Genomic DNA, 14,947 nt, shown 5'->3' with positions numbered 1-14,947 from the left:
GATGATGGCCCAAACTGCTTGGGTCCCTGACACCCACATGGGAGACATGGATGGAGTTTCTGGCGCATGGTTTTGGCCTGGCCCAGCCCCAGATGTTACAGGCATTTGTGGAGAGACCCAGTGGATGGAATATATTTCTGCATCTCCTTCGTTGTCACTCTGTGTTTCAGATAAATAATTTAAAAAAAACTTAAAAAAAAAGTTAAATGTTTTAGGTTTTAGCTCTAAATAATTTTCTGTTTGTTATTCTTGAATATCAGATGGTTGATTTGTTATTGCTACTACCAACATTCCACAGCTCTGTTATTTCATACCTTTACATTCACATCTGTCTTTAAGTTCTCTGAAGATAATACTAGCTTAATATCTGATGCCCTTTTTAAATTAAAGGACCTAGCATAACACCTGGAATATTCTGAGTTCACATCACATCACATCACATCAATTCTCCATTTTCTATCTCTTTATATGTATGTTGACACTGATAACATGAATAAGAAAAGCAAAGCTTCATCATTAGATAGACACTATAATTGTTGAATTATGGAATGACTATTAGGTACCTGCCATGGAATTAGAAAGTCATACTTTCCTTAAGGAAAAAAACATAGCTATTTTTAAAATCTTCATGCAACATGTTATTATTATTATTATTATTTTTGACAGGCAGAGTGGACAATGAGAGAGAGACAGAGAGAAAGGTCTTCCTTTTGCCGTTGGTTCACCCTCCAATGGCCGCCGCGGTAGGCGCGCTGTGGCCGGCGCACCGCGCTGATCCGATGGCAGGAGCCAGGTGCTTCTCCTGGTCTCCCATAGGGTGCAGGGCCCAAGGACTTGAGCCGTCCTCCACTGCACTCCCTGGCCACAGCAGAGAGCTGGCCTGGAAGAGGGGCAACCGGGACAGGATCGGTGCCCCGACTGGGACTAGAACCCGGTGTGCCGGCGCCGCAAAGCGGAGGATTAGCCTAGTGAGCCACGGCGCCGGCCTCATGCAACATGTTATAAGCAAATAACACTGCTTATATATCTGTTTAGGGAGGAATTCTTTTATATCTACTACTACTATTCTAAAACAAGTATTCTTGGTAGGTAGCAACTCTCCCCAGAGGAAAAGCTAGTTTATGATCAGGCAGGGCTTCCAGAGCCAATGGAAGTATGGTCTATGTAGTAGCTGGGGGATGGGGACCTTTTTTCTGCCAAGGGCCATTTTGATATTGATAACCTCATTCATGGGCCAAACAAAATTATCAACTTAAAAATTAGCCTGCTATAGATTTACTGAATTTATTGGTTTTTTTTTTTTTTTTTTGAAAGGCAGAGTGGATAGTGAGAGAGAGAGAGACAGAGAGAAAGGTCTTCCTTTTTGCCGTTGGTTCACCCTCCAATGGCCGCCGCGGTAGGCGCGCTGCAGCCGGCGCACCGCGCTGATCCGATGGCAGGAGCCAGGTGCTTCTCCTGGTCTCCCATAGGGTGCAGGGCCCAAGGACTTGAGCCGTCCTCCACTGCACTCCCGGGCCACAGCAGAGAGCTGGCCTGGAAGAAGGGCAACCGGGACAGGATCGGTGCCCCGACCGGGACTAGAACCCGGTGTGCCGGCGCCGCAAGGCGGAGGATTAGCCTAGTGAGCCGTGGCGCCGGCCATGAATTTATTGGTTTTCATGTCAGGATCAGACCAAATGATTTCATGGGCCTTATATGGCCTGTGGATCAAACACTCCTCACTCCTAGATAGGATAAAATTCTTTCTCTTTATCCAACTGACCACACAAAGAAACCAATAGCAATTTTGTACCCTTAGAAGACACTGAATATATCTCAAAGTTTCAAATATGTAGATACACATAACTTTTATAAAAAACAAAGTATAAAAATTTTACGTTTACCTGAAGTAAATTTAAGGGCCTGAGATTTGATGTATTTTTTATACCAAATGGAACACCTGTTAAATAAAATTCACAGTTACAACAGAATTAAAACATTACTTCAAATGAACATTATACTTTAGTATATGTAAATACAGTTTATTCTGTGCATAGATGTTCTCATTTTCTATACTTTTAAAATATCTTTAAAACAACCAGAAAACCACTTTTGCTATTCTGTTGGCTTGGCTGGACAACAAGCAAACAAGAATTATGTGAATACCACATATTCGAGGGGTCTTCACAAGTTCAAAAAAATTTTGCATTATTTTTTAAAAGATTTATTTTATTTATTTGTAAGGCATAGTTACAGAGAAAGAAGGAGTAGCAGAGAGAGAGAGAGAGAGAGAGAGAGAGAATATCTTCTATCTACTGGTTCACTCCCCAAATGTCCCCAAAAGCCAGAGATGGGCCAGACCAAAGCCAAGAGCTTCTTCCCTGTCTCCCACATAGGTGCAAGGGTCCAAGACAAGCACTTGGGCCATCTTCCACTGCCTTCCCCGGCACATTAGCAGGGAGCTGGATTGGAAGTGGAGCACCTAGGACTTCAACTGGCACCCATGTGGTATGCTGGCTTCACAGGCAGGAGCTTTACCTGCTATGCCACAACACCAGCCCCTACATTATCCTTTAATTCCACCTTTCCACAAAATTTTGGAAAACTCCTCAAATAACAAAATTATCTTTGTTTGGAAATACACTTCACTTACTAGCATCTATTTACACTGCTCAGTGTTACCTAGTACATATTGTAATAATCATAACTGAGAAACAGTGTGCTCGACACTATTTTTTAAATACAAATATTAACATTCACAATGATAAATATATTAAATTTGGGGTGTAGGAGTCAAAACCAAAATCAAAAGATGCTCTATTAATTTTGAACATACTCTTAAATATCTGTGATGCAATGCAGAGGTCATCATAAAGCTTGGGCATGTCAAAATTTTTCAGTAAATGTCAACTCTGTCATACTCTTACTCTTTTTCTATCACCTTTTTACAACATAAAAACCAGGGCATGTGTGTTGCACAGAGGGTTAAGCTACTGCTTAGGACACCTATATCTTCTATTGGAGTCCAGTTTTGAGTCCTGGCTCCTCTACTTTAGATCCAGCTTTCTGTTCATGTTCCCCCTAGGAGACAGCAGATGATGGCTCAAGTGCTTGGGTCCTTTCCACCACATGGGAGACCTGGATGGAGTTTCAGGCTCCTAGCTTTGGCATACCCCAGTTCCAGCTGTCATGGGCATTTGGGAAGTGAACCAGTGGATGGAAGATATTTTTCTCTTTCTGTCTCTGTAGCTCTGCTTTTCCAGTAGAAGAAAATAATAATAAACATTTAAAGACATTTAAAAATCTTTCTTAACTGGGAGCTATAGTTTGCTAACCATGTTCTCAAAGTATGTGCATATTTTGCTCATTGATATACTAATTAGACTACTAACTAAAGTATTTTTATTTTTTTTATTTATTATTTATTTATTTTTTTTTGACAGGCAGAGTGGATAGTGAGAGAGAGAGAGAGAAAGAAAGGTCTTCTTTTTGCCATTGGTTCACCCTCCAATGGCCGCCGCAGCCGGCACACCGCACTGATCCGAAGGCAGGAGCCAGGTGCTTCTCCTGGTCTCCCATGGGGTGCAAGGCCCAAGCACTTGGGCCATCCTCCACTGCACTCCCTGGCCACAGCAGAGAGCTGGCCTGGAAGAGGGGCAACTGGGACTAGAACCCGGTGTGCTGGCGCCGGGAGGTGGAGGATTAGTCTATTGAGCCACGGCGCCGGCCGAGTATTTTTATTTTTGCATTAGAAAATTTTATTAAAAAGAGAGGCAGGAAATTCATGATACTATTGAGAAGCCTCATAAAAAACTGAAAAAGTATAATCAGATTACAATATAACATAATTGATGTTCTTTGCAGGAAAAATTCTCATTAGCTCCTTTCCCTTTAAAACTGGATGATATCTGAATAATACTTTCTTAGCTTACCAAAGGCACTTTCACGCTTCATTTATTTTCTTCCAAGTATCAGCTAAAGTTACAATAGTTTTATTCCAATTTTAGAACAGACAAAACTGAGGCTAAGGAAAAAAATTCAGCAACATCTGAAGGCCTAACGTTAGCAGCTGGGGCCACATGTAGCTAGTACAACTGAAAGAGTTACAAGTAAATTATCCTAAATTGGAGATTTGGTTGCATTTTCAGGACTTCTTCTAGAGTGCAACTATGCTTGTGAAAATAAGAACATAAACTGGAAACAGGAAATCATAATAACATGTTGAAATTATCTTGCATTTTCTTCTCTCATAACTTATTGAAAGTTTCTGGTGAATTTTTCTTACTATATTGTTTTCTTGTTAAATTTTTCCTCAGTAGTAAGAAACTGAATTGCTCTAAGACATCAAAATACATTCCCTCCAAGATTATCAAAACAAGGACAAGTTGTAATAACACAATAATAACTTCTAAAATAAAACTACAAATGATGATGACAAAGTATTTTTGAAGGCTAATCACATCTCTGGAACAGTTTAAGCACTTCATCTATATTTACTCATTTAATCCTTGTATCTATAAGGTAAGTTATATTGTTCTCTCCATTTTATTAGGAGAACAATGAGGCACAAAAGTTGGACTTTCTCATGACGATACAAATAGTGAGCTGGACAACACTATTCAAACTGAGGCAGTCTGGCTCCAGAATCCAGACTAACTGCCATGCTCTTGCCTCTTCTGCACAATGCACATTTTCAAAGTGTATTTATTTTCCTTGTAATATGATTATATCAACAACAGTAAGCTGACTCAAATTTTATTAGAATGTTTGGAAAGCAAAAGATATAATTGGCACAAATTTACAGGCCTGCTAAATTCCATCACAGTCTTAATTCAAATAAAGGATTTTCAAATGAAATATCTGGGATACTTCTTGAAACAACAATGTTAAATATTTTTAGTAAATGCTTTGAATGAGTAATACTTTTACTTTGGTGTGTACTTGAATTTGTGTAGGAGTTATTACTTAATGCCAACATTCTGACCTGCTTGAGAAGCTGCCTGCATTGCACTGGGCAGCGCATTTGGTAGCAGACCTGCTGAGGGGAGAAGGCCGCTCAAGTTGATTCCTGCAGGAGTTATGGCACCAGTGTTACAGCCCAGCATGGAGTTTGAACCACTCATCAAAGCCTGAGCCCCACTGCAGAAGAATAAGACAAAGTATTACACTTGCAATATAAAAGGAAAAATCAGTCATATAATTTCTCAAATTAAGAAACAAACTACTAAACAAATATAATTAGTTGTTTCTCTGTCCTAAATATCAATTTCTAGGTTCAGCTGCTCTTAAAGCCAGAAAATGATAGCAAGGTTGACTAAAAGCAAATCTATGTATTTATCAAGGCTTAAAATAGAGTTTGGAAAAATGTTAACCAAGGGATTAAAAGATGGTAACAAAGTCAATTAACAAGAAAATCTAAGCTGCTGTCAATATGAAGTATCATCTAAGTGCAGATAATAATAAATGTATTACTTAAAATCCAAACATACATGTAAGGCAGCTTCTGTCCTATCTAAACTGTTCTCTTTCAGTTTGAGTAATAGTTTTGGTGTTTTCGTAATTTCATAATAATGTATGTAGAATGATGGAACTATTTTTAAAAACAGAAAATAACAACATCCAGTGCAAACTTACCAAACAGAGCCCACTACATTGATGAAGTTAAGTCCAGCAGAGTTTGCCATGACCTGGTTGGCTGTGGTTCCTGTAGTTATAGATGTTACCATGGTGGAAAGAGGAATGGTCGTTACAGGCAATGCCTGGCTCAGAGACATTTGCTGCTGAGCAAACTGGGTTAACAAAGTGGGCTGAGGGGTGAAGCCTGAATCTTGGGGAGTAGGGGTGGCTGAAGGGGTACTAGGAGTTGAACTCTGAGCATCAGGAGGGTGTGGGGCCGATGAAGGGGTTGGTGTAGGAGTAGATGGCTTAGGAGTTCCAGATCCTGCTCATTGAGAAAAATAAAAATTGCTAGTTTGTTATAAATGGCCAGTCCTTCTTAAAATAAGGTTAATGGAATCTTACTTAGTACTGACAATTTGTTCCAGTTTTTTTTTTTTTTTTAAGCAGTTAACTGCAAGTGTTAATTTCTACACATGATACATGAGTGTTGCTACACTCAATTACAATTAAGGATGCAGTATATCACCTAAAAATCCCATCAGATATGCTATTAAGGTAACAGTAAAAATATACATTTGTATTCTACCACAATAACAACTTAAAAGTTAGTTTCCTACATGCTGCCTTTGGCCTAAAAAGTTCAAAAGCAATTCAAGTTAATTGTTGTTATTTACGATTTCACTAATTCAAGACATCATTTAAAAATATTGCTTATTTAGTGTAATAATCTGAGATAAACTGTGAACATAATTAATAAATTACAAATGGTTAACAATCATATTTGGCACCTAAATAACAAGCTTAATTCCTAACACATCGTTTATCCTGACAAACAAATTTACAAGAAAACAATAGTAAAGCAAATATTTGATAGATAATACTGCATCTTTAACAGTAACTGTGTACTTCTGTTTTAAATGTAGAATGTATAAAAATCTGTTGTGAATGAAGTATGCACAGTTTATCAATTTTATAAAAAAACAAAAACAAAAACAAAAAAACAAAAACCAAAAAAGTAAAACCAAAAGCTCTTGAGGTGTTTTCTTTTTTAGCTTTCATGTCCTGCAGAAAGAAAGGAAAGAAATGTGAATGTCCAGAAGCTGTCACTCAACCCTTACTTAAAGTAACAACTGTGTGCAGTAGATTACCATAATCCATACCCACAACATAAGAAGTGTGAATAAGACTTTCAGAAAATTTATATATTTTTCTTTGTGCAAAACAAGAAGGCAGAAAAATTACACCTTTGAGCTATCGAGATGAAGTTCACATCTAATGCAAAGACCATCCTATCACTGTGCAGTGCACTAAAGCTTTCAGCACAAACTAGCTATCTACAAAAAAATTCTCAAAAACTTGGATGCTTTTCCCCAAATTGGTATCTAAAATATTCAGATATTTATTATTTTGAAGAAATCCTCCCAAACTAATGCTAAGTATTCTTGTATAACTCTTCTTGATGTTAAAAAAAGTATTCAACAGGAAAAATTACATTTTAATATCTTCAGAATAATGCTTTATGATCATCACATTTAATAACTGATAATAATTTAGAAAAGAGTGTAGGAGTGTTTTTGAAATAATGGTTTTCAGTTTATTGTATCACCACCTTGGAACTAGTCGGCTTCTTACATACACAACGATAACACCTGCAGCAACGATTCTTACGACATTTTTTTTTTTTTTTGGTATCAGCTCCATTGTTTACATAAATGTACAATGATCCTAGTTTACACTGGAATAAAAAATATTTTGGAATCTTATTGTCACATGGAACTGCCAGGTTATTCTTTTAAGGACATGTGTAGGTTGCAAGAGAGGTATACACAGAGTGCATACACAGATACAGAAAAACAAATACAATTACAATAAACACATAATACATACAGTCGACAAGAGCTCTGCCTGAAGCTTCTTGTTATTCATACATTTGGGTACAGAGTACATTCAGATTTTGCTATTCACAGGTTGAAAAAGTTGTTTTAAGAAACGAATGCAAAAGCTTATGAAGACTGATTGAAGAACTTAAGTTATGACTCACTTTGTGATGAGCTGGCAGGTGACAGGGCAGCTGGAGAAAGCATGCTAACTTGGCTGAGATCCACAGAAGACTTGCGAGAAAGACTTCGTGGCTTAGAAGATGGAGGAGGAGTTGGAGATTTAAGGAAACTGCTTGCCTGCTGTGGTGTAAAGTAGTTACCTAGAAGAAGGTAGAAGTTATTTCTCAGAGTTACAACTCAAAACTCCATGAGGAGTAGATATCAAAATGTTAATAAAGTTTTAAAAAGTCATTAAGCATCATTGTACAATGCTTCTTCCTCCAGATTACAGAACATGAAGAGCTGTAATACCTGAGGAACTATTTCCTGAGCTTGAAGGAAGTTTGATGGGTGGAGGTCGATGTTTTACTCCTTTGCCCAGTACTGAAGACTGAACTGACACGGTCTCAGGCTGCTAAAAGAGTCACATACAGCATACTTGGTAAAATTAACACCACTGCAACTCCAGAATGAAAATATGTAACTTCTAATGCTAAAAAGATACTCTTAGTGGCCCCAGATTAGTATAGATGGTACAGAGAAATAAAATGTCACATGAGACCCATGAGATACATTCCAGTACCTATAAAGGATGGATGAAACATTTCTGAGTACCAGGGGAGGGTATAAAGAGTTTGAAGGAGAGGGCAAAGGAGTGAGATGAAGGCAAAGTTTCTACCCCTTTATATCTATTGTTTCTAGGAAAATAACTGGTGACGCCACATGATTAGAATACAGGTATTCATTGTACTTTTGTCTGCTTTTGTGCTTTATCTGAAAATTTCTTCCATAAAAAGTTAAAAAATTTTACGTTTCAATTATAAACAAAACTAAACAACACCAGCAACCCTCGAACATTGATCTTCAGATTCCTTGAAGAATAAATAAGCACAAAAAAAGTAACAACAATAAAACACACTTCTGTTTCTTTCCCTGGAGAAAGCTGACTCAGACTGGCTGAGCCACTGGAGCTGTGAGACATCTTGATTGGACATTTGGCTTCATTCTGGATCAATTCCTGGTACTGATTGACTACCCTGAAATATTAGGGGAAAATAGGTAAGGATTAATTACCCTTGTTTTAAACACAAACATATTACATAGAAAATGAATAGTTATAATTAATGGGAAAAATAGTTCTTCAAATTTAATACAAAAACTAAAATCAGGCTATTTGTGTTAAAAGTAATGACAAGTTCATGTTTACAATATTTTGGTAATTAATAATCTAAAGATATAATTTTAATATCTTACTTCTAACATAGAAATTACAGGGATTATTTAGACATTAAGCAGCCAAAGAAATTAATCACTGCCTCTTTCAGATTCTAATTAAAGTACCAGCTAGAAATCATCTTTGACAGCTACAGTAGACATCTAAATTTTATTTAAAATAATTTTAAAGCTTATTCTTTTAATTAGTTTCTTAATTCTAATTAAACACACCAGCAAAATGTAATGAAGTCCTCCAAAATCTCACCCCATGAAAATAACCATTCTTAAAAATTTGGTGTATCACACCCTTTCAAACATTTGCCTAAACTCAACAAAATTTTAAAATTGGAAATCTTAGAAATTTTACTGTTCAATGATCTAACTTTACAGATGAGGTTCATAAATATTAAATGGTTTATGTGCACACATTTAGTGGCACAACTGAAATCAGATTCTGATTTCTAATACTCTGTCATATTTGCCATTCTGGCAAAAAATAAAGATAATAATATTTATACCTTTCAGCATCTGTCTTTGATCCAATAATGAACCTAAAGTTAAAAACAAAACACAAGAAACAAAAAACAAAAGAAAAGTATTAGATAAGAGTTGTCTTAAGGAGTCCTGGGCTTACTTTTGCAGTCTTCCATATTTTAGTCACAGTACTTTGATAAATTGATTTTAAATCTATGAATGTCATGGAAAAAAATTTTAAAATACAGTTAAACTTATGAAGCAATGACCAAGCTTTGCATGCATTATGAATTAATAGTGTGAACAGTTTATCAAAATATAATCTGGGCTGAAAGTTACCAAGTGCTATACACATCCTTGAAAGTGTCAGCCCTGTAGCAAAATCACTGAACTACCCTGAGTAAGACCTTTGGCCTTTCTCTCAGTTTAATCTTTGATATGGAAAGTCATTATTAATGTCTACATAGTGGGACTATGTATTAGAATATATTTCAGGCAAAGAAGGTAGTTTGTTGCCAATTCAAATAAACATCTTTATCATGTCTTTTTAATGAGTTTGACATTTATATGAATCGTAATAGATTATAATAGTGAGTTTGTTTATTTTTTAATTACCAATTTGAATGATCATCTGTGGAGCAGCTGAAATATAAAATGTAAAAAAAAAAAGTCTTGGTTAATGCAGCTCAAACTTTTAACTTCATAGATATTATTAAATAATTTATGAATATGGAAGAATTGGAAGGTAATAAATCATGCAGCATCTTTGCAGCAACTCCCTGATATAAAAATAAAAAAAATCGATTCTTTTCCTGTCAAATAAATTAGTATATTGCACTGATATTTTATGAGAATATATATTTTACCCTTGTGTTCTAAAAGATTAATAATTATAAATGGCCAATGTATATCTATAAAGAGAAGATTTTTTAAAATGTAAGTAATCAAAATATTTACTGTTTTTATTCTATCTACAGCATTAAAAACTAGTAATGTGAGAAAATTCACTGAGGATTCCTTGATCGCTACTATTTCCTGTCATTGGCTTTACCTATTCATGAGGTTACATTTTAAAATCCTTTTTTTACTTGAGTTTCAATTAGTATTTTGTGTGAGTAAAAGGTTTTTTTTTTTTTTTTTTGATTTTTTTATTTTGACAGGCAGAGTGGATAGTGAGAGAGAGACAGAGAGAAAGGTCTTCCTTTTTGTCGTTGGTTGACCCTCCAATGGCTGCTGCGGCCGGCACACCTCGCCGATCCGAAGCTTGGAGCCAGGCGCTTCTCCTGGTCTCCCATGTGGGTGCAGGGCCCAAGGACTTGGGCCATCCTCCACTGCCTTCCCGGGCTATAGCAGAGAGCTGGCCTGGAAGAGGGGCAACTGGGATAGAATCCGGCGCCCCGACCAGGACTAGAACCCGGTGTGCCAGCGCCGCAAGGTGGAGGATTAGCCTGTTAAGTCACGGCGCCGGCCAATGAGTAAAAGTTTTACAAACAAATTTAACACAGATCTGGGCACTGCCTTTTTCTGCTGAATTCTTTTTTTTTTCTTTTCAAAATGACATGATTTCATTAAAAACCAAAACTAATAATAAAACTAACAAAAATGAAATTATATACTGGTATCCTGCACTAAATATGTATATTAGTTCCTATACTTTGGAAAGTAACTATAAATATTTCTAGGGCTAATAACTACATTAAATAACAAGTCTGTGTCCTGGCATGAAGTGCTGAAACAGTTAAGTCTCTTTAACATTTATAGTAAAATTGCTTCTCATTTAAACGTACTACTGTCCAGTCACTTCATGCTCAGAGATTAAAGTCGCAAGTGCCAACATAAAAATACACTAGAAGGGTATCAGGCATATCCTTCAAAGCAAGCACAAATATAACTGTCCAGATTGAGCACCTCTCCTGTGAAAAATCTGAAATGCTCTGAAATCCGAAACTTTTTGAGCAATAACATGATGCCACAAGAAAAACATTGTACACCTCATCTCAATGAGATGCGTTGCAATCAAAATGTGCTGCATAAAATATACTGTATAAAATTTTGTTCAGCCTATACATAGAGGGTGTATACAGAAAATAAATGAATTTCATGTTTAGACTTGATCCCATACCCAAGGTATCTGAGTAGATATATGCAAACATTCAAAATTTGAAAAAAATACAAAATCTAACATACTTCTGGTCCCAAGCATTTTGGATAAGGGATACTCAACTTGCACTACAGGTTTTTACAAAAGAAATTATTTTAAATGAGTCTTAGATAAGACGGTAACTACAATTTAAGTTTACTCAGGTCCACTGTCAAATCTAATTGGTAAATTTAATTAACAAATGAACCCCCAAAGGGAAATTTTTACTCATTAATGGTTTATCAGCCATTGTTAAATAAATTCTGTGGGCTGATTTTTTCAGTTACAAGTATTTATAAGGACTCACTGGGATGGAGACATCTGGCTGTCACTTTCTTCATCTGCTTTACATGGCTGTATTTTACCATAGTAAAGTGGATCACCAAGTGACTGCAAGATGGTCAGCCTTGTTTTCTGATACTGATTACCAGCTTCACATTCAAATACATAATCATCTTTTACATCCTGAAAGAAAGACCATCCCTAATAAATAACTTCTCAAATAAGTAAGCCATCAGAATAGACAAAATCTGGGACTAAACAACATACCAATTCTATGTGGTAATAGGAAGATTTAAGTCTACAGAGATGCTTAAATTGCCCAAAAGAATAAAACACAAGGTGCTCTACTTAAAACACATATACACTAAGCATGCATTTAATATCAGTATTAACATATATGGTGATTTATAAACACGTAATTATAATGTATCATTAAATAAATTATTACACTTAGCACAAATACTGAAAGTCATAATAGTAAACATTTATTGAATATTGTGCAGGTACTGCCTTACATAATCTTCACTGCAACTCTATGGTTGGTATACTATCTCCACATTAGAGGTGAAAGAACAGAGTAGAGAAAAGTGACTTGCCTGGGTCCCCCAGCCTGCACCCCTGAATCTCATGCTGCCCCCCTGTCGTGTGCTTGGCAGGCCTGTACAGGATTCTTTCACATGGGACTTCAGTAGTCTGTTTTTATTATCACACATACAGAAAATCTGTTATCATGGCCCTCAACTAACATATTGTGCCTACATCTCCTTAAGTCACTACAATTAGATTTATAAAGAACATTTCTGTTGTGAGAAAGCCTTAGAAAAGTCTACTTGAAGCAGAAAGCAATGTGAACTTTCAATATGCAAACAAAAGCAGAAACGTGTTCCTACAATTAAAATGGAAACCACGCTTTATAAAAAACAACAGTTGGCCTTTCTCGCAACTTATTGCATCTACTAGAAAAGAACGTCAAAAAAGAGGTCCTGCACTATAGCAATTACACTTTCATTTAATAAATTCAGATTCCAGATGAGAAACAACATCATTAGAAATAGAGACTGGTAATGATTACTTACATGGGCTGGCCAGACTGTTGGTTGTGAATCATCAGATTTAATAGATTTTTCTACTTTAGCATATTTCTCTACCTAAATAACCACATCAAGAGACATCAGATAAGATGGAATCAGTATGCAACTGAAGAGAAGAAACTAAATAATGTAACAATACAATTCACTTGTTAACACAAGAACCCTGAATCACTATTATCATCAACTACTTGTATTCAAGTAGTTTAAGACTCTCTTGACATGCTCAGTTCAAACAATTTAATAGTAAAACACAATTAGAATCTCTTTTGCCACTAAATAAATATAATAAAAACAGCGCTACTCTTTTGGCAAGTGCCTCTTCTTTTCATTCCATAAACTGACATGAACATTTCCTTTAGCTTTTTATTTAGGAAAACTGTAATGTCAGAGATATGTTCAGGATATTTTTCTTTCAGCAGTAGTCACAGAGCAGTGAAACCAAAGTTGGAAAGAAACTAAGGAAGACAAAAAATTAACGCTGACAAAATTTTTTGAAACTTTTCCAGTCAGACTTGAGCTAAGTACTTGGGTCCCTGCCACTCACATGGGAGACCCAGATGGAGTCCCAGGCTCCTGGCCTTGGCTTGGCCTAGCCCCGGCACTTCTGGCCATTTCGGGAGTGAACACGTGGATGGAAGATTTTTCTGTCTTTCCCTCTCTTTCTGTCACTTAGCCTTCTAAATAAATAAATAAATAATTTTTTTTTTTTTTAAAGAACATATAGATTATAAAAACAAACTTGATTTTGTAAACAACCAATTTGTTTTTAAAAGAAGTTAAGATTCTTTTATTTCCAGGGTATAAGTTACCTATGGTAAAACTAATATGGAACCTTACATGAATAAAAGCAATTCATGAACTGACTTACATCCACTTCAGAAGGTATGGCCAAATTACATGGACTCCGTTTCCACATATCTACACACTGAAAAATTAAAAATAGTATAAATACACTGAAAATCCAAACTGAGGTAAGCATGATGGCAAAATTAACTTCATCTAAAAATTATATACTTACATTTCCTGCTTTAGAAATTTTGAGGTCATAATGTTGACCTGCTTTTCTTTCCTTTCTTTTTTGTAAAAAATCAAGTAATCTCAGCTGAGGAGGAGGTGGACAATGAGACAGATCCTGCTGCCGGTTCAGAGAGGACCTCGAATACCTCTTGAAACACCTGAAATATAAAGATACTTGAATTAAACAAAGCTAATAAAAGAAATTCTTAAATAGTTATGGAATACTATGACATGCCAAGCAAGGATTTCACTAGGTACTGGTGAAATAAACATGAACAGGACAAACCCAATTCCCACTACTCTGGAGCTGGTAGTTTAGAGGGAGTAAGACGTTCAGAAATTAACAGATAATTTCATATTTCCGATAGCAATACGCAGGAGGAAAAACAGTACTGTGGTAAGTGACACAGAGGGCTACATCAGGGAAGGGAGGAAAGGGAAAGACTCTTTGGACAAGAAGAAACTAGCTGTAGAAAGATGGGGGCGAGAACCACATTAGAAGGTGGAAGTTGCCACATCGAGGTAGAGTCCCACGGCATTTTCCTGCTCCCAAATTTGGAGAGACTATCAGACACATGCAGAGTACTGTGGCTTGCTGAAGCGGTGACTCACAACACAAGCCTCCTTGGGAGCCAGCTGGGTTAAGGAAACCTGAAGTATCCCTGACAAACTGTTGGAGGCTCAGGGTGTACAAGGCTGATGGCTTAAAAACTCCAGGGGGATTAGGACATTGGAATCAGTCCCCATTTTTCTGAGGTTCTTGGAATGAATATTGGGGAGAAATTCTCTCAGGCAGGGGAAAAAGAGTGATTATGAAAAATTAAGAAGTATAAGAATTTGAAAAGGTGTTGAAGAAGGAACAAACTAGGTAGGTATGGGGGCCAGCATTGTAGCATAGTGGGTAAAGCCACTGCCTGTGATGCCAGCATCCTGCATAGGTGTTAGTTCATGTTTATTTAATCAAACTCCCTGCTAAGGGTCTGGGAAAGGCAACAGAAGATAGCCTTAGTGTTTCGGTCCCTGCTACTCGCGGGGGATACCTGGATAAGCTCGTGGCTCCTGGCTTCAACCTGGCCCAGCAATAGCCACTG

At 36.7% G+C, this 14,947-nt stretch overlaps 1 protein-coding gene across 14 annotated transcripts in view; it reads right to left on the bottom strand.

Annotated features, from left to right (window-relative positions):
* Nucleotides 1-14,947, bottom strand: part of SUPT20H (SPT20 homolog, SAGA complex component) — a 45,500-nt gene that overhangs the window by 10,947 nt on the left and 19,606 nt on the right. For 5 of the 14 annotated variants that reach the window (XM_062194346.1, XM_062194354.1, XM_062194348.1 and 2 more), the window contains exons 11-22: nucleotides 13,858-14,014; nucleotides 13,708-13,764; nucleotides 12,825-12,896; nucleotides 11,774-11,931; nucleotides 9,942-9,968; nucleotides 9,371-9,403; nucleotides 8,557-8,674; nucleotides 7,950-8,052; nucleotides 7,640-7,798; nucleotides 5,614-5,920; nucleotides 4,964-5,118; nucleotides 1,884-1,939 (exon numbers count right to left, since the gene is read on the bottom strand). In XM_062194346.1, the coding sequence (XP_062050330.1) occupies nucleotides 1,884-1,939; nucleotides 4,964-5,118; nucleotides 5,614-5,920; nucleotides 7,640-7,798; nucleotides 7,950-8,052; nucleotides 8,557-8,674; nucleotides 9,371-9,403; nucleotides 9,942-9,968; nucleotides 11,774-11,931; nucleotides 12,825-12,896; nucleotides 13,708-13,764; nucleotides 13,858-14,014 (1,402 nt within the window). The remainder of the gene's footprint in view (nucleotides 1-1,883; nucleotides 1,940-4,963; nucleotides 5,119-5,613; nucleotides 5,921-7,639; nucleotides 7,799-7,949; nucleotides 8,053-8,556; nucleotides 8,675-9,370; nucleotides 9,404-9,941; nucleotides 9,969-11,773; nucleotides 11,932-12,824; nucleotides 12,897-13,707; nucleotides 13,765-13,857; nucleotides 14,015-14,947) is intronic. The other 9 variants (XM_062194356.1, XM_062194359.1, XM_062194357.1 and 6 more) reach the window with 5 other exon arrangements.

This window comes from Lepus europaeus, chromosome 6, assembly GCF_033115175.1.
Source record: "Lepus europaeus isolate LE1 chromosome 6, mLepTim1.pri, whole genome shotgun sequence".
In the NCBI taxonomy this organism is placed as follows: Eukaryota; Metazoa; Chordata; class Mammalia; order Lagomorpha; family Leporidae; genus Lepus; species Lepus europaeus.
Note: the sequence above shows the minus strand (reverse complement) of the source record. Positions and strands in the feature narration are given on the sequence as shown.